This window comes from Kogia breviceps, chromosome 2, assembly GCF_026419965.1.
Source record: "Kogia breviceps isolate mKogBre1 chromosome 2, mKogBre1 haplotype 1, whole genome shotgun sequence".
NCBI lineage: Eukaryota > Metazoa > Chordata > Mammalia > Artiodactyla > Physeteridae > Kogia > Kogia breviceps.
The window spans coordinates 168453625-168472955 of record NC_081311.1 but is presented as its reverse complement, the minus strand read 5'-3'; the positions used below and the strand labels follow the sequence as shown (position 1 = coordinate 168472955).

Below are 19331 nucleotides of genomic sequence, written 5' to 3'. Positions count from 1 at the left end.
GGCATGTGGGATCTTCCCGGACCGGGGCACGAGCCCGCGTCCCCTGCATCGGCAGGCGGACTCCCAACCACTGCGCCACCAGGGAAGCCCACCACAGTCTATTTATCCACTTATCTACAGAAGGACATCTTGGTTGTTTTAAAGTTTTGGCGATTACGAATAAAGCTGCTATTAATATCTGTGTGCAGGTTTTTGTGTACACATAACTTTTCAACTCCTTTGGGTAAATACAAAGGAGCATGATTGCTGGATCTATGGTAAGAGTATGCTTAGTTTTGTAAGAAACTGCCAAACGGTCTTCTAAAGTGGCTGTACCGTTTTGCATTTCCACCAACAATGAGAGTTCCTGTTGCTCCACATCCCTGGCAGCATTTGGTGCTGTCAGTATTCTGGGATTGGATCATTCTAATAGGTGTGTAATGCTACACATTAGCTTTTAGCAAGATCTCAGGCTTTTGAATCATGATCCAATGCTAAATATCAGCTGCCTCTTCAAGAGTTGTGCATTCTACAGATTTGATAGGTATGTGATTACTGGAAAGATCATAGACATTGGAGACTGCCAGACCTCAGGTGTGTACCTTACCTCTGCTGTACTACCACAAAGGAGTTAGTTAACTTCTCTGAGCCTCAGTTTCCTCTTTTATAAAATGGAAGTAATAAATGAGTAATAACAGTACTTACTTTAATGATTTATATGAATAAATTGTGTGCCTTCTCTAGTTTTATTCAAGTGATTAATAATAAAAACATTTGACCAGAACAGGACTTGGGGCTGAAACTTGCACCACACCACTGCTGGCCTTTCTCCAGTAAGGCCACTGTTCTTTGAGCACATATATCTGCCTCATCATCCAGAGTTTCATCTTTCAGGTATATCTGGACAGGCTTTGTCAAATGCCTTACTAAAATCAAATACTCAGTAAGGTAGATTTCTTTGGACTATCTGTGTACATTTTTCCTCCTTCCATCTCAGACTCTAAGTGCATAGGTACTATTTTTGAATTCTCTCTTAATTAGTTCCTCCTTGTTCTTCTAAAGGCTATATAGCGGTCTCTGGTTTCTAGGCTACTACATTTCCTGAGTAGATCATCCCCAGATGAAGTAATTTGAGTTTCCCCAGCTTCTTTTAGAAGGACCCATTGTAGAAAATGAAACACATGTTAGCCGAGACAGATCTCTCATTTTATTTGAGGCTTATGTGTGTGCACACAAGCATGTGTATCTCGTGGTGCAACAGGACTTGAATTACAACTTTGGAACTCTTTGCTCTTATCTATGTATTCAGTATCTCTGCCATCAAGTCAGAGCTGAGATTACTCATCACTTTTGCTGTCATCACAGACAATTAGGATTCAGTAGAAGGAGACAGCCTGAAATTTAATTCTAACCAGCAGCTCAATCCAAACTCCCAAAATCTGGCTGGGATGGGGTGGTAATGTGTTTTGACAATCCAGTTAGTGAAGGAAGAAGCGCCCCCTAGGAAATCATAACAAAGAGTCTTAAGCAAGACTCCTTTCGTTGACAACTTTATCCAAGAAACCACCTTCCCTGGAGACTTTTCTAAACTTTAGACTAATCCTCTCCTTGCCACAGAAGTCCTTTTGTTGAGGGAAATTGTAAGTGACCACAGGAGTGACAGGCCTCTGCAAGCACCAGCTCTGTCTCCAAAGTCTTTCAATTGTTGTCTCCTGTCTGTCCTGTTCTCCTTCTGGCCCAGGGATCACTTTATCAAATAACGAAATGAATGAAGTTATTCAGAAGTTCTCTTCTCAGGTGATTTCAATCTATGTCTAATTTTTGAGCCAATCACTGTTAAATTCTAGGCAAATGACCGCAGCAATAACCTTTCATTGCTTTTTCCTCAAGTATTATGCACTGTTGCCTTGGACATCATATTTAAAATATTCCACATCACAGGTGATGGTATAAAACACTTGGCCCAGTGTGGAGTTAGATTTGAAGCTTCTTAGTAAGTGGAAGCAAATTAAAATGGAAACAGCAATACAGTAGCCCTGGAAGTGAATGAAGAATAAAAAAATCAGAATCATGAATAACAGATTGAGTAAGGAAACCTGTTAAATATTATTGCAAAGTTATTGATGGAATTATATATAAATATAGATGGACAGATAGATAGAAAAGGTGATAATAAATTTTAACAGAGGCAGCATCTTACCCATGGTAATCAAAATCTATCTCCAAATGTACAAACTATTGTTATACCTCACCACATCCTAACTATTCAAAACACACCAACCTTTGAAATAATATGTGTAAAGTGCCTGGCACATGGTATATACCCAGTAAATTTTAGTTCCATTTCTCTATTGTAGACATTAGCATACAGTTTTTCCATACCTGAAACTGACATTTTGAGGATCTTTTAAGAGTCTTAATTTTCAGGCATTGCTGCTAGTTATAAGTCCTAATATCCCAATTTACATTTTGAATCTCCTGAAAAGTGAATATTTTAACATAAATTCAATTTAGTGGAAAAGATTTACAGGCCCCAAGTGTCCATGTGATTACCACTTTTCGTCCCTAACTCCAGCACTCCCAGATTTTGCTGATCCCAAGCCGTTTATTAAACAGTTTAATTGCGCCAGCTTCTCCCTGTTGTGGTTCATCTCCTGTGGGTTTTATCTCCTTACATTAGTACCAAGGGCCCAGGGACATCGGGAGATTACTCCAGTGCACATTCTGCCTGCCCCCTCCCTTCCTCAATGGCTGGCACAGACGTCAGGTTTGTCACGCTGCTTTTAATTGATTTTCTATTGTGACCAATTTACATCCACAGGTAATGAATGATTCTTTGCGGAAACTGACTGTAGTTCAGAGAGTCAGGGTAAGCTCCCTACCTTCTGGCGGCTTAGTAAAAACAAAATAACAATAGAAATAATTGTTATTTCTTATGGGGCACCACCATCTGAGACCACTTCCATCAATGTCTTTGATAATTTTATGAAGGGCAAATCCTAAAGTATACCCTATTCTCATAACTGGTGGGTTTAAAATGGCATAATTACATAGTAAAATTTCTGCTCTAGAAAATACTTTACTTGGGAAATACCATGTTATTATTGTATTGCTTATTGTAATTCTAATTTTATATCGTCAAAATATAAACTTCAGTATTTCATAAAATGCTCTGATGAAGAGCTATAATTCTAAACTTCCCTGATCTTTCCAAATTTCTAAATACAATGATCTTAGAAGATCCAAAAGGCAGACATTCTTGATGTGTATATGCCTTTAACAGAGAAACTGGCAAAGAGCTGAATCCTGCCATGTGAATGACGATGGGGCAGGGGTGGTGCAGGGAGTATGCCAGTTATTACCATCTAGGCCCCAAAAGTTCTGCTAGGAAGCACAGCAAGCTGTGCTTGCCAGATGCATGGCCAAATCATAGGTTAATGATTGTGGTCTGGGACATAGCCAGGGTCACTTACAGGGCTGGCTGGCTGGCTGTGTGCGTGGGTCTCGCCTTGATCCCTCTATCTAGATTGCTGTCCCCTCTACCCACCATGGAAGGCCCAGGATGAGTGTTCTTGTAAGATCTAGGGATGTCTATACTATGGTGGCTTTTGGAGTTGTCCCATCTGGCTTCCTGTGCCTACCAGCAGAACTCTTTAGGATAGGGTAGCTTTGGGGAAATCCTCTACAGCGCCCCTTCCTCTTCAAGCTTACCTTGGAAGGCTGGGTTGCCCTGGGCTGATGGAGGAGACTCCTGAGAGCAGCTGAGTCTGTGACATTTGTGGATGGGTCCTCCCTGCCTATCAGGCCCTCATGGTTCCCAGAGCTCACCCTGGAGAGGACTCCTTGTAAACAATGGTGCAAAAAGGTGTAGCCTAAGAAGCCTGTAGCAGTGAGGACTGGACACTCGTAGGCCTCCGAAACCACCTCCTGGGTGGGGCTGGACTCTGAACCAGGTCTGCTCTGGCACCTGGGGGCAGGCTAGGTGTTAATTTGCAGCACTATGGTGACCAACCATCCTGGTTTACCCGGGACTGTGTCAATTTTGGCACCCAACATCCCACATCCTGGGACACCCCTTGGTCTCGAGCAAATGGGGACAGTTGGTCACCCTGACCTCTGATTTTGTCCTGTCAGCTGACATCGAGTACTACGTAGTTCAGGGAATTTCACATGTCAGTGGAGTCCTGTATTCCAATGTGTCAGCTCAAGGCCTTACAGTGATGTGTAAGGGTTGTCTCAGGAGTCTTATGAGTCCCCTGGTAGTGGGAGCTGATGCACTGCCATCCTCCTTTCACAGCCTGTGAGGCCTAGGCCTCTGTGCCCAGAGTGGGAATGAAGAGCCTGGCACAGGACAGAGGTGCTCTGAACCCAGGAACCAGGTCTTCACTGGACAGTGGGTGATTTCAATTCCATCCATAAGGAGCCACACAGTTGGAACCACTTACCTGGAAAATCTTGGCGATCCCGCCCTTTCTTTTCACCAGCATTTGCTAAACCCGGCTAGGTGGTGACCTTTCCGGTAGGAGGCCAAAAGGTCACACATTTCTGGCTTTAGCCTCACTCCTGAAACTGTAAATAAAGACTCCACTGTAGGGAGGAAAAGAGAAAAGCACCAACATATTATTTCCTGGGATCTTTCACGGTGTATTTTTTAATGTCTGTTGTAATATTTGTCACCCAAAGAGACATCAAAATGTGAGCCAGACTCATACACCAGTAATTTATACTGACTCATGGATAACTCATTTTACTGAATAGCTGTCAAGTGCCTCCTATTCACTTCACTTCACTTCAATTCACTTCACTTCAATGCACATTTACCAAATGAGCACTTGGGTAAAGGCACGTTGGTGCTGAACGTGGTCAAAATAGGAGCAGAAGTGGGAACCACTCACACACACACAAACAGCAGGGGCCAAAATTAAGCCAAGGAGTCTGGACATGAGTCCCAGCGATGACAGGCAGTGAGCATGGTGCTGGGCTAGATCATGTTTTGGAAAGTTAAAAATTTCTGTTACATTAGATACATTTGGCAATCCATTTAAATAGACTCTAAGGTGCAATTTTTGTAGATTAAAAAATGTGTTTGAAATATATGTATATTACCTATGCCCTCAGACTCATGTATTTGGTTAGCTCAGAATGCTGGCAGTTTGCATTTTTATAAATGCCTGTGTTTGTTAAATGTGTGTTGTCCCTGGGTGCTTTACTATGCTAAACTTATGGGCCATGTCCTCTAAAAGTTAACATTTTAAGGGGCTCATCTGCAAAATGGGAATAAGAAAACTTGCGGGCAGATTGCTCTCAGCTTAGAGAAGATAATACGTGCCAAACGTCTTGGGTTGCTCTGATATGATACACCATATATCTTTAATAACCAGTAGCGATTGTTAAAAGCATTAGCACAGACACCACCTGAGAAAAACATCCGGGGCGACAGCCACATTGTCACCAAAGCACATCCACAAAACCTGCTCAGGACATCCTTCCACTTGGGCACTGCTTTTCCAAGGCTCACAAGCTGCACAAACTGGGTTGCCCTAAATACCACACAGTTACACAAAAAAGAGAAGCTCCAGCTTTGGTGCACCGAAAGCATAAAATGCCGTAATAATATTGTTTGCTGGAAGCTATTCACACCCAAAGGGAAGAAATAAAGCTGCACTGCTGACTCTGTCTTGCCTACCTTGGGTAAGCTGTGGCCCTGACTCCTTCGGTTTGGAGTTACATATTTGCTAGACCGGAAAGAGGAGACCTCAAGTCTTATTGATATGCATAATGTATTTTCCCAGGTACATTATAACGCACAATTTTGTAGTCTACTTTTTTTTTTTTTTAGCTCAGGTCATAGCATAAACAGTCAAACAGTTCAAATCAACAGTGCATATTAAACTTTACAGATTACTCTCAAATCAACTCAAGTCCAAACCATTTTGGGAACGTCTTTCAGGGAGAAGTGTCCTCTTACCTTGGGGACAGTGGCATAAAGATGTCCCTAAAAAGCAATAGCTCCTCAATAGCAATGAGGGAGGTGGGGCGGGGAGGCGGAAAGAGAGAGGGAGAAAGCAAAAAGAGTGAGAGAGGGAGGGAGGGAAAGAGACAAAGACAGAGAGAGGGAGAGAGAGAGGAAGAAAAAGAGAGACGGGGGTGGGGGGCTGGGAGGAGGATGTATGTGTGTGTGTGAGAGAGAGAGAGAGAGGGAGGGGGAGAGAGAGAGAGAAAGAGAGAGAGAGAGAGAGGGAGAGAGAGAGAGAGAAACATGTGGCAGAACAGTGCTGGGAAAGCAACCAGTTAATCAAAGGGATTTCAGTTTGGCCATGGACTGCCCGACTCTCCTTCCCAACTCACAGAAAAAGAAAAAGAAAACAAGAGGAAAAAAAAAAAAAGAAAGAAGGAAAAAAGCAGCCGAGTGGTTCTCCTGCAGCAATCTCACAAATGCAAAACCCTCCATTTGCTGACTCCTCATTAGCTTTCTGAATCTGACAGCATAATTATTGCAGCTGCTTTGTGCTTAGAATAAATAAATACAAAAGTGGGTGTTTAAAAACTTTTTGAGAAGGGAAATTCAGTCATCTAGACAGTCAGTAGGACAAGTTTATTTAAAACTTTGAGATTCTTATGTATTTAGATCATTTCGGAATGAGATAATGAGATAGTTGTCTTTCAGTCTAATTGAGTTCCTAAGCTCCTGGCTGTTGGCTGTCACCGCTTTCAAACTTTGCTTTAACTTTCCTTCCTTTAGAAATCCGATCCTGGTGTCTCCATTTACTCTTCGTGGGCTGATAACCTGGTGAAGTCTCAGTGCACTGGAGTGCAGAAAGTGACTTAATGGGATTGAGGAGCTAAATAACCTTTCACAGGAAACAAGATAATCAAATCTCTTCTATTTGCCTGTAATGGCTGAAAGAGAAAGCACAAGTTGAAAAGAAAGCTTGGAAATTAACCCATCATTTCAAAATGTCTTGTAATTTTCCTTGTCACGTGGTTTTCGCGCTACTCTTGCACATCATCAATCCATCAGCTGGAGTTGCTTAGTGCATTTAATTATTCATAGTGCACACAGCCTCCGTGACTGAGCGGTAATTTTAGCTCATGTGTATGTATATGGGCTTCATATCTTCAAAGCCCAAAGGATCACACAGTACTTTAAATTGAAGTTGCTAACTAACATGGAGTGCACTTAAAACTCTGACTAGGGGCACAGCACACATGCATTTCCGATTAAAGCAGATGATCTTTCCGTTTAAAATTAATTAGTGCCTATTTATCTTTTCCTCTCCCTCCCTCCTCCCATTCTCCCAGGATGGCATTTATGTGAACCCTTGAAATCAGTGAGTTAAAAGCTTTATAAAATAAACATTCTGTCAATCTGGGGTGCAGGAAACTAGTGTTAACCCATTGTGCAGATTGAGAAATTGAGGTTTATGAGGGCCAATAATGCATGTGATGCTGGGGGAAAAAAGAAGAAAACTCAAGTTTTTAAACTCTCAATCCAGAGCTTGAACTCCCTGTACCATTTGTCTTACTTTATTCCTTTAAACAATAAAGGCAATATAACATCAACATAAAAGAAAACTTTGAAAAAAGGAAAAAATTTACCCACAATTCCCCTCAACTAGAAGAGCATTTTTATTTTTGTACTCTACTTTCCAGTTTTGTTGACATGCATAATACATTTTCACAGGTGCATTATAATGTGCAATTTTGTATCCTTTCTTTTAGCTTGTGTCATAAGGTAAACATTTCCATACTAACCCACACTCCTGTGAATTATCATTTTAAATGGTTACATAGTACTGTATGCTGAGTCAATATAACAATATTTATCCAATCAGTTCTCTTGTGTTGAATATTTAGAGTTTCTTTTATCTTTTAGAATTTAAAAGAATTATAGACAACACTACAATGAACATTTTTATGCATCTAGAGTTTTTTTTGTTTTTTTTTTTCTTTTCTGTTCAATTGTTCTTTTGGATAATTTCCAGGAACCAAAGTATAGGGTTGAATGTTGTTAGCATTTTTATGGCTCCTGATAGGTATGGCAAAATGCTTTGCAAAGGTTGCCCCAACTTACACCACCATCTGCAGAGAATCATTTTACCACAATCTTCCCAGCACTGGGAGTTAGGAGTCATTAAGTTGAGGGAAAAAAATAACTACTTTAACAGTTATTTGTATTTATTTAATCACTAGTTAGACTGCCTATTTATCTCATGTGTTGGTATGTTTTTGCATTTCCTTTGTGTAAATTGCTATTTTGTGCCTTTACCCAATTTTCCATTAGATCCTGATATTTTTATTACAAAACTGAATAAGTAATAGTAAGGAAAAAATAATAACCAGCACTGATTAAGAAATCTTAAAACCCAAGAGTGACTGTGTTACAAACAAAAAAAAAGAAAAAGAAAGAACAAACTAAGACCAGATGGCATTAAGGATTAAGGAAGAGGTACAGGGCTTGAATCTTTATTAAACGTAAAATTGAGCCCTCTTAATTGTGAGCTATTGAACATGTTACCTGGGAACATGTGACATATTTCCTGGGAAGGCTTTAAAATAAACATAGAGCATGACAAGAGAGTGGAAAGGTCGCAGGGCTGGGAGTCAACATCTTGGTTCTAATCCTGGTTGTGTTACAGTACTAAATTTCCTTGTGATCTTTAGCAAGCAGTGATGAGAAGTGGAAGACAGTGGCTTGCGAGTCTGACTTACAGTCAAATTTTGCCTCTCTCACTTACTAGCTGTATGACTTGGAGCAATTAGCCTCTCTCAGCCCCAGTTTTCTAATATGTAATATGAGGATAATAACTCCAGATTTGACAGTTAGTATCTAGATTGAATGAGAATTTATGTAAAACACATAGACGCCCAATAAATGACAGCCACGATTCTTTTTCTCTGGGTGTTAGGGACTCATCTGTATAACGAAGACATGGAATAATGAGTCCCAAGATCCTTTTCTTGTCAAAGGGTCTCTAATTCTTTCTTGAAGCATTTATCTTTATTTGGAGATTCTTTCAGTCCATGATGCTAACAGATTTAACCAACTTAAGGGCTTGGTAGAGCTGAGGGACTTGGTTTACCCAGACTTTTCCTACCAATGTAACTCTACGCAACGTCTTAAGCCATGTCTCAACCCAACATCTTTTTCTTTTTTTTTTTTTTTTTGCGGTACACGGGACCCTCACTGTTGTGGCCTCTCCCGCTGCGGAGCACAGGCTCCGGACGCGCAGGTCCATTGGCCATGGCTCACGGGCCCAGCCGCTCCGCGGCATGTGGGATCTTCCCGGACCGGGGCACGAACCTGTGTCCCCTGCATCGGCAGGCGGACTCTCAACCACTGCGCCACCAGGGAAGCCCTCAACCCAACATCTTGTATTCTAATGTATTAGAGTGGGTTGAGGACAACACTGAGCATAGAAGGTGAAGTGTGTTATGGAGGACACTTCCTAACTTGCTTCTTAAGTACTGATTAATGGAGGATTTAAAAGGTAGACAGAGTAGTCTTGAGTTAGGTTATAAACTCCTAGAAGCAGAATAGGATTGAGAGACCTGGCTCAGAATCTCCCTTCCCTCTTCCCTACGGAACCCAACCTCCGAAACCTGGCCTGTGGAATGACAAAATATTCTGGTTAAACTTTGAATAGACTGGACAATAAAAGCAATAAACAGAGTAGATTTGAAATCATTAGCACACAAAGAGCTAAACTAAGCTTTGCTGGTACATGTTAAAGAATGTTTAAATTGTTGCAAGAAGGCATACAATGACGAGGAGTAAAACCTAGGATGGAATATGAGTCAGGATTGTACTACTATTAAAGAGAAGATACCTTTAGATAATATTATTAGATGGCATTCAGAGGAGGATGACATTCCTTTCCCTGGATATCCTTCCTCCCCAACCATCCAGACCCCATCATCTTTCAAGACCCACTCACAAAGCCCTCCTGGACCCCTACAGCTGGAGTTTAATCTCACCTCCTTTGAACTGTCAGAGCACTTCACACTTGGTCTACGGCCGTTTATATACTTGTTTCATTCCCTTAAGGACTGTAAGCTCTTTGAGGACAGAGTCCATAGCTAATTCATTTTTGTATCCCTCAATCTCATATCTAATAGACCCTCAGTAAATCTTCCATGAATGAACTGGAAAATAACTCTCCCAGTATGTCAGAAACCTGAGTCTAGGGTGGGTCCATAGCCTCGGAGATAAGCAAAATAATTGGAATAGGTTCAGAATAGAATAATGAAGCAAAATAGTTAAAAGGTAAAATAAACAATCTATATTGGGTACATTTGGTGGAGGTCAAAGGAAGTTAGCCTAGAGAAGTGAGCTTTAGAGAGTGATATCAAGGGATCTTCAAATATATTAAAGAGTTATTATTAATTATTATTATTATTATTATTTTTTGCAGTATGTGGGCCTCTCACTGTTGTGGCCTCTCCCGTTGCGGAGCACAGGCTCCGGACGCGCAGGCTCAGCGGCCATGGCTCACGGGCCCAGCTGCTCCGCGGCATGTGGGATCTTCCCGGACCAGGGCACGAACCCGTGTCCCCTGCATCGGCAGGCGGACTCTCAACCACTGCGCCACCAGGGAAGCCCAAGAGTTATTATTAAAAGAAGGCCTGAACTTCTCTTTATTGGAGCAAAACAACAAATTACTCAGATTTTAATGGAGCAATATGAATAAGGCTTGCTGAAGAACTACCAGAGTATAGATACTAGGGTGACGTGATGAAGGGTAGAGGTAAGTGCCATGCCTTCTTCCATCCCTATAGGTACCAAAGTATATGATGACAAGAAGGACTCTGGTAAATTATTTTTACAAAATTACAAAATTAATTGCAAGCTTTTAAGTTGTAGGGTGTTTTTTGTTTTGTTTTGTTTTTTGTTTTAAGATGCTGAAACCTATTTTAAAGGAGAAGGGGAATTTAGACCAGGAAGGAATGGGAGAGACTCACGTCTGGGATTTAGAAAGCAAAATGGGACCAACCCACAGAGAGAGACAGCCTTTGATGTCCTGACGATCAAGGACCATGGCTTAAGGACCAGACTCTTAAATCACGTGGCATTTACTGCCCGAGATAAAAAATACTTTTGTGGATCAGTGTCTGTGGTTCAAAATGGCTAGGTTCCAAAGTCAGTCTTAACTTTCCAAGGGTAACATTTGAAAGGCTCCTTGCAAGAACGGAGTGGAGCCCGTTTCTAGAAGGGGCAGCTTAATGATTTTCTACTCCCCTCACTCTCAAGTCGTTAAGCAGCGTTCCTTTCCCAGAGCCCAAGTTCATGCCGAGGGCAAAGGGAATTAAAGGAAGAAGCTGAACCTGCAGCTAAGATTAGAGAGTTGCCAAGGGCCTAATTTTAGGTCCTAGCTGCCCCAGCTGATGTCCTGCACTGCTGGCTCAGCCGTGAGGACCACAAGTGTGGTGTAAGCCGATGACTTCAGTGGGTAGAGTGTCTCCCAGGCCATCTGCAAAAGCAATTAGCTTGCTGTTGCGTGTGTTTTGAGAGAGACTACCAATTATTTCTCCTTCAACTAATGTTTCTTCAGGTGTTCAAGAGTCAATAAGGGAAAATGTCAGCGCTTGGCAGAAATTCCCACATGCTTGCCATTCTAGTATTCATGCTTCTCCACTTAAGAATGTGCTCCGAAAGGGCTTCCCAGGTGGCGCAGTGGTTGAGAATCCGCCTGCCGATGCAGGAGACACGGGTTCGTGCCCGGGTTTGGGAAGATCCCACATGCCACGGAGCGGCTGGGCCCGTGAGCCATGGCCTCTGAGCCTGCGCGTCGGGAGCCTGTGCTCCGCAACGGGAGAGGCCACAACAGTGAGAGGCCCGCGTACCACAAAAAAAAAAAAAAAAAAAAAAAAAAAGAATGTGCTCTGAAAGGGAACTAAGCCCAGAATTCCTGGATTTTCGTGGCAAGTGACCCCTCGATTTCCTCTGGCCATAAGCTTACTGCCACAAACTAGCGACAGTGTTGTTTGGGACCTCTCGGCTTCGTGAAAACAGACATGGATGGATGAGAGCAACCCTTGCATTTTGTGGGGAATTTCTGTGCCCTGCTTCTGCTGGGATTTAGGCTGTCTTTCCACTCTTCACACGGTTCCCAGCCTCAGGTTTCATGCTTAAACTGTCTCCGTCAGAGGGCAGACAATAAGAGCTGGCATCTCCCAGATCAAAGGGGAAACAGAATATATTTTAAAGTGACAACTTTGTTATCCTGCAACCGGAATAAAACCAGAATAATAAAATAATACAAATATAACCCCGTAAGTGATTCCATACTGCCAACAGAGAGCAAAATTTCTTGCATAATTATGGGAAACTCTCTTTACACACGACTCACAAGAGCATGTCTTACTTTTGCACAGTTCTTATGCCTGGGGCAGCCCACCCCTTGGATGGAGACTCTGTGTCCCCGAGGGTTGGGAACTGTGATAACCGGCCAGTTCTTCCTGTCTGCAAAGGAGGCTCTTAATAAAGGCTCATTGCCATGGACAATGACAAAGTAGGCTGGCACTGCCCGGTCAAGGGAGTGCACTCTTAGAAGACGTGCCCTTTGTGAGGGCCACTGTTCTCGAGGTGCACAAACTGGCCCCAGTGGTTGCTTTCTCTTACTCCATTTTTCTTTCAAATTTTCCTGGTACCTTTGCTTTCCCTGTCTTCTTGTCCACGTCCTATCTGTTGATCTGTCTCTAAACCTATTTATGCATCCCCCCCCCACATGCACACACACACACACACACACACACACCCGATCTGCCCCCCTTCTCCTGTCTGTTGGCGCTGGCCCTTTCATCTTCTCCCTCGGGGATTCGAGATGTCGCTGCAGGAAGTGCTTGTCGGCCGAGGCAACAGCAGCAGAGCCCTGTGGCTTTGACAAACCTCATTTAATTGGGAGGAAGCCAGGAGAATTTGAAAGAACTGAAACATCCACGAAACTCCTTTTATCAGGCATAATTTAAACTCTGCATGGAAAAACCCCTATATGTATAAAGAAAAGTCAACTTCCCTCCTGCTGTGAGCACTCCTTGTCTCCCCGCCAGCACAGGCAGGCTCCTGCAAGATTCCATCTTTTCATTTTTCTAAAAGTGTCAAAGTAGATTTGGGCTCTGTGGCTGGGTGAACAGAGAAGGAATACAGATTGGTCCCTCTCCTACACCTTCATGTGCAAGAACACACATGCACACACACACACAACAGAGTCCCAATGTTGGTGGCTTTGCTTCAGATGACCAGGATGAATCGAAACCCAGGTTTCTAACAACACATCAGTTTGCACAGTGATTTTCTCCTAATTACTCTTCATCAAAGAAAAGCTGGTGCCCAGAAAACTTTGAAGATCCCCAGTGGTTCTCAGTACACAGAATAATAAATCCTGGAGGAGGGCCCACGGGAGAAGTTTCTTTAAATGGAGAGAGGGAGCGTGAATGTGTGTGTGTGTGTGTACACCCCCAGTGCGTATACTTGCGTGAAGTGGTAGCTGGAAGCCCCAAGCCCAAGAGGAGAAAGCTAAGAAGGGGGGAATCTAGGGGTTCAGACTGGGAAGAGGGGATTGAGATGGGAGTCGGGGAGCAGATGGGGATAAAGCTTGGGGTGAGGTACCAGGAAGGGAGTAAGAATTGTAGGTCTGGTGGAATGTCCTTTATTCTACCCATATGCCAAGCCACGTCCCTCCCCTCCTTCCAAATTCTACTCCAGAGTCACCTCCAGTCTCATCCATCTTACTTGAGTTATTCTAGTTCCTCCAAAGAATTGCCTTTAGCGCACACATACTCTCTGAACATCTGCAGCTGATTATGCACAGACTTTAGCTGTTTAGATATGATTTGTGCTAATATGTGTATGAGGGTGTCCTGTTTCCTCTTCCTCACCCTCTTTTCCTCCCACTTCACAGGATCCTTGAGGTCAAGGACAAGCCTCTTTTTTCCCTCAAATTTTATAGTACTTAATATGTTCTTGACACTTAATGGCAACTTAATAAATACTGATGACCGACTCTTCTTACAGGGTTAAGTAAGACATTAACCCCAGTTGTATGATTATGGTTATTTTTGGAGAACCTAAATGACTCACTTTAATAATAAAATACCTAAAGAAATCCCAAACTGAGAGCTTTGGGCTGATGCAGGACAATGTCCCAGTTACAGTGCAGCTGCGTTTGCAAACCCTGGAGACTTTGGCCAGACCACATGCCTAAATGCCTAGGCCTACTGAACAGTAGCTCCCCACCCATGCCCATCCTTGCCCCATCACACCCCCCAGCCCAGTACCCTCCCCCTAGTCTGAGCCCCTAGACCTTCCTTATTCACTTTCTTCTCTCTGGCTTAGGACTTCTAAAAACTGTTTTCAGTTGAATGCTGGATGTTTTCAAAGAAACCCCACCTAAAGATAGTCCCCCGCAAACAGCCAGGGCCATGACTGCACTGCCCACAAATTCTGCACAGCCTTTCCTGGCCACGTTCTGAGAAACATGAGGAGCACTCCAGCCATATGATCTCTCAGCAGTTTTCAGATTTGGAGGATGACTTCAGGCCCAGGCAGCAAAGCTGATTTCAGGGTAACTTGTGCTTCCCGTGAGCGTCCAGCCTGGGAGGACGCTCCCCTCTCCCCATGCCCCACCCTGTACTTCCTTGGGCAGCATCAGATTACCAATCAAGACAGGCCCAGCTCTCCTCTCCTGATATATCCATGTCACCTATCATCTTACTCTACGGAAAGAGAAAAGGGGGTTGTTAGAAACTTTGGTTTTGCTTCTCCTGGCAGATGCTAGTGAAAGCAAACTCACAGGCAACTTTCATCTCATCCAATTTCTAAGAGTAAGTGAGTACATGGGAAATGTTTGGATCGTTACAAGGAGGTCTGTGTCACCTCAACCCTCAACTCTTGAGTTTTAGAAAATCGCAAAAAAAACCTCAGGCAAGATTTGAACCCATCTTGCTTCTCCCAGCTCTAAGCTCACTTCTGGTTGCAAATTCTATAATTCTCCAGTGCACTGAGAAAATACTTAGACACCGAGACTTATATGTGTACATGTACACACCACACACACACACACACACACACACACACACACTCTCTCTCTCTCTCTCTCTCTCTCTCTCCCTTGCTCACCCTCAGGAAGTTGGTGCAGCTGAGCAGGCAGGGCCCTGAAATAATTGTGAACCAGTGCTTCCTGGGCGGAGACACGGTCTCTTGGAAAGCCTTTCAGCATTTGGGAGGCCAGGTCTTCAGCTTCCGGAGCCCTGCCTAACCTGGAAAAGTAAGAGAGAAAAAGAGTTTCTCCAGAGGCCTCACTTCTGAAAAATCAAGGGGGAAAGAAGAAAAGTAAAGAAAAGGAGATGGTTAGAAGAGTTTCAAATAGAATTTTCCTGGGACTAGTAAAGTTGATGGCAAGTTGAAACTCTTACCTTTCCTGTTACTAAGATGAAGGGAAATTTTCAGCATTGCCACCATTCAGCCCCCACCCCCGCCCCCTCCACTGTGGCTCTGGGTACCAGGTGTACATAAAGGACCTGGAATTGTAATCATAGAAACAGAAATATATAATTAAGGATTCTTCTTTGAGGGACACAGTGGCCTCTAGCAAGCAGAAAAGCCCAGATGGAAATATGTTCCAAGCGTGGCAAGCACAGAATCCTGGGAGGGGAAGAAGGAAAGAGGAGACTCTGGAGAGTGATGTTTCTGAAGCTCAGCTCCCAGGGTTTGTCTCTAAGAAGCTCTATTGGTTTCCCCTGAGATAGAGCATAGGCAAGATAATTAAGTACCCAAATTACAGTAAGGACAAATCCTCAAGTTGACCTTATGTTGCGTTATAAATTTGGAGTTGAGCAAATCCATTAGCTGAGCAACTACTATGTAGGTGGTTGGATCTGGGAGACGCAGGGAAGCTGTCTTCTGGCAGCTTAATCTCGCAGGGGAGTCAGACACTACTCAAATGGTCATACATATGCATAAGCACAACTGGGAAGACAAAGGTCCAGACTTGGGAGGTGGTCAGGGAGAACTTTCCTGAGGAAGCAGCATTTGAGCTGAGAGCTGAAGACCTTGGGCAGGGGAGGGGCAGGCGTTGCAGACCCCCAGGGTGGGAGGGAGAAGAGTGATTTTAAAGAAAGGAAGAAAGGCCAGTTTGCTGGCCTGGGACAAAGAGGAGAGGGGCCTGATATGAAGCCGGGGAGGGTGGCAAGGGACTGACCCTGCAGGCCCTGTGGGTCTTCCATGCTTCCTAGATACTTACAGTGGCTGAACGTCTTTGCTAATCTAGTGCCAATCATTTAAGTACCACCCATCTCTAGAGCCCACAGACAGGTTTACAAGTGGAAAGCACAAGACAGAAAACTGTGCTGATCCCGAGAGACAGTTAACTGCCGAACTGATGCCTGACATTCAGAATTCAGTTGCCTGGCCATGCAACTCCCCAATTAAGCAAAAACAGATGGGCTTCCTTAATGTTGAATGTACATTCCAACCTGAAGCGACAAACAGATACCCTTTCCCTCCCCAGGTGCCATGATGCAGTGATGCAGGAAGCCCTGGCCCAGAGTTAGAATTTGCCTAATTTTTGCATAAGATTTGCATAAAAAACTTCCAGGTATCTGATTCCCATGACATAAAACTGTTTCTGCAAACAGATAACTAACTCGACCCTCAAACTCAAGAGTAAATGTTTCACAGACTTAAGATAGAGAAGAAATCTGCCAATCCCCGGTCCTTGCAAATTTCCAGGCCAGCTGGAAGAGAAGGGAACCAGGGGTGGAGGCCTGCTTAGTAGTTTGTGGCCTGAAGTGCTGGCGGGTCTTTTCTCTATCTAGGGTGCCCTGCCCAGGTGCAGATTTTCAGGGCCAATGAAATAGGAGTCCAGAGTGCAGAAGCTGGTTCAAATCAGCAGGACCCAGGACCAGTCTGGAAGGAGACTCAGGGAAAATCTTGTGAAAAAGATTTCAGCCAGTCCGTTTTCACTACAGGGTGGTGGAGTGGGTTGCGTGTGTCAATTAGGGCCTGAAACCTCTCTGAACTTCCGGGAGTGGGCGGGTGGACAGGTGGTTATGGGCGGGGGAGGGGAGCGATGCATCCACCTCCACACTGCACCCCAGTCAGAGATGTGTTTCCTCTGCACACTCCCACCCAGCTTGCTCATAACAACGAAATTGTTACAGAACTGCTCTGGAGAAGGGGTTAGGAGCTGCAATCTGATTGGGCAAGGAAGACTAGGGGACTTGTTCCAAGGCGTGTTAGCTCGGGCGTACATACTGGTTTTATTTAGACTGTACCTAGGTGGGGTGGCTGCCGAATCCAGGAAAGCCTGATGGAGCCTATGGGGCTGTGGGGACACATAGAAGCAGAGCAGGCCACTTCCGGTGGACAAATGAAAGAAAGGAGAGTGGGAACCGGTCAGTAATATGGGGACTTCTTCTTAAGGACTTTCCTCTTGAACTAACCAACCTTCCCCCGACCTCACCCCACCCCCTGGCCCCCGCCCTTCCCACGAGGTTGTGTCAAGGCTTTTGGTGGCGTTGGGACTTATTTCAATCTCACGGCCTCCAAACTGTGACGGCCACCACCTACTTCTTCTCCTCAGATGGCAGAGGCGGAGTATACGCATGAAGGCTTTTCTCGGGTGAGACAATTTCACGTTGGTCTTCCCTGTACAAACCAAATACGTGCCCTCTTCACTACGAGCCTTTACTAGTAGCATAGTAAAGGCTTATAGTAGGACCACTTGATCTGGACAAGCTTCCTAAGAATCTCCACCTTGCTATGATCTCTTATTTGGGAGCTGAGAGAAGAGCCCTAGGGATACAGATGTTGCTTCTTTGGGCACAAATGTTAATTTACCTCCATGTTTGTATAATTCTGCTTCTTTCTGCCATCTATAGTCTTGTTTACTAACCATTGCCTTTATTGGCACATTTGTACAATTTTCCACTTCCTCTAACTCCTACCCAAACAATTCTTCACTGGTTACAACCCCTGCTTTGGAAATGAAAGTTGACATGAAAAGCGAACATCGCAAAATTAATTTGCCTACTAGCACATTTCCATACAGGCTAAATGTTAATAGATATTATTTGTTAGGCTTGTGATATTAGCTATGGAACATGCCAGGAGCACCTTGCAAAGTTAAGAGAACCTACCGCCCAATTAATGAGAGTCTGTTAATAAAGACAAAGACTCCTCTGCTGAACCTCTCCTACTAGTAACATTTCCAGAAGTGAGAAGTGTTCCATTGCCAAAATAATACGTTTGTTGTCGAACACTTAGAAAACGCAGAGAAAGAAAACTGAAGCTATCTCATCACTCTGGGATGACCCTTTTCACTCAAAGATAATCACCATTGCTTTAGTGTTTATTTATTCTTTAGTCCTTTATTTTTATACAGATACATCTTTTGTTTTACAAAAAAATGGGATCATACTCTACATGCTGTTCAACCTCCTTTTTGCACTTGACTGTCTTGATCATCTTCCCAGGACTTAGAATAGCTTTCTGGGACATAGTTTTAATGACTGCAGAGCATTTCACTATGTAGCTATACCATCGTCCACATAGCCAAACGCTTATTGAAGTTGCTTCCTTTTTTTGTTGGGGTGTAAGGGGCTACCATTAAAAACATGCTGTGACAAATATTCTCAAAGAGAAATCATTGTGTACTTGTGCAATAATTTCCTTAGTATAAATTCTGGAAATTGAAATTCCCAGGTTGAAGGATACTATACAACATGTTAAATTTTTTGATTATCAGCAAGTTGTCCCAATTTCCATTGGGAAATTTCCACCAGCATTCCGGGAAAGCTCCTGTCTGTGTGTGCAAAGAAAACAAATTCATTCCAGCCAACCTGAATTGCCATGGGCCCCACTGCTCATGAAAGCGGTAAAAAGGATTATAATTGTAAATCAATCCTGAAAGATGTGCTGGGTGTGAGGACATCCACATTTAATTTTAGAAGTCCAGAATAGAAACATGAACAATAAGAAAAAGTCACTCAACATATCTGGAATCTGGTGGCTCTCAGGGGCCTAAGGCAACAGGCTTGATTTCTCTGCACAGCCTGGCTCTTGAGTATAAGACTCTCCTACTGCCATTGCTGACAGCAGGTTGATGGGGGAAGGGCTTTATCTGTTTGCAGCACAAGGCTGGTCACGGTGAGTTCAGCTGGGTTCTTTGTTGTTTTCCCCTAGATCCATAGAAAGAGAAAAAGGGCAGGGATAGAGCGGTCACTTTCTTTTTTCCAATTTTTCAATTTGTTTTTATTTTGAAGTGATTTTAAGTTTACAGAAGAGTTTCAGGAGTAATAGTTATATGTTTCACTAGCTTCCCCTAATGTTAACATTTTATATAATCATAGTA

At 43.5% G+C, this 19331-nt stretch overlaps 1 protein-coding gene across 2 annotated transcripts in view; it reads right to left on the bottom strand.

Moving 5' to 3' along the window:
- Positions 1–1166: 1166 nt before the first annotated feature.
- CDK15 (cyclin dependent kinase 15) overlaps positions 1167–19331 on the bottom strand; it is an 89490-nt gene continuing 71325 nt past the window's right edge. The window contains exons 12-14 of one of the 2 annotated variants that reach the window (XM_059053455.2): positions 15098–15237; positions 4425–4566; positions 1167–2015 (exon numbers count right to left, since the gene is read on the bottom strand). In XM_059053455.2, coding sequence (XP_058909438.1) covers positions 4457–4566; positions 15098–15237 — 250 coding nt within the window. In that variant the 3' untranslated portion in view covers positions 1167–2015; positions 4425–4456. Of the gene's footprint in view, positions 2016–3905; positions 3947–4424; positions 4567–15097; positions 15238–19331 lie in introns of those variants that run through there. The other variant, XM_067026584.1, reaches the window with a different exon arrangement.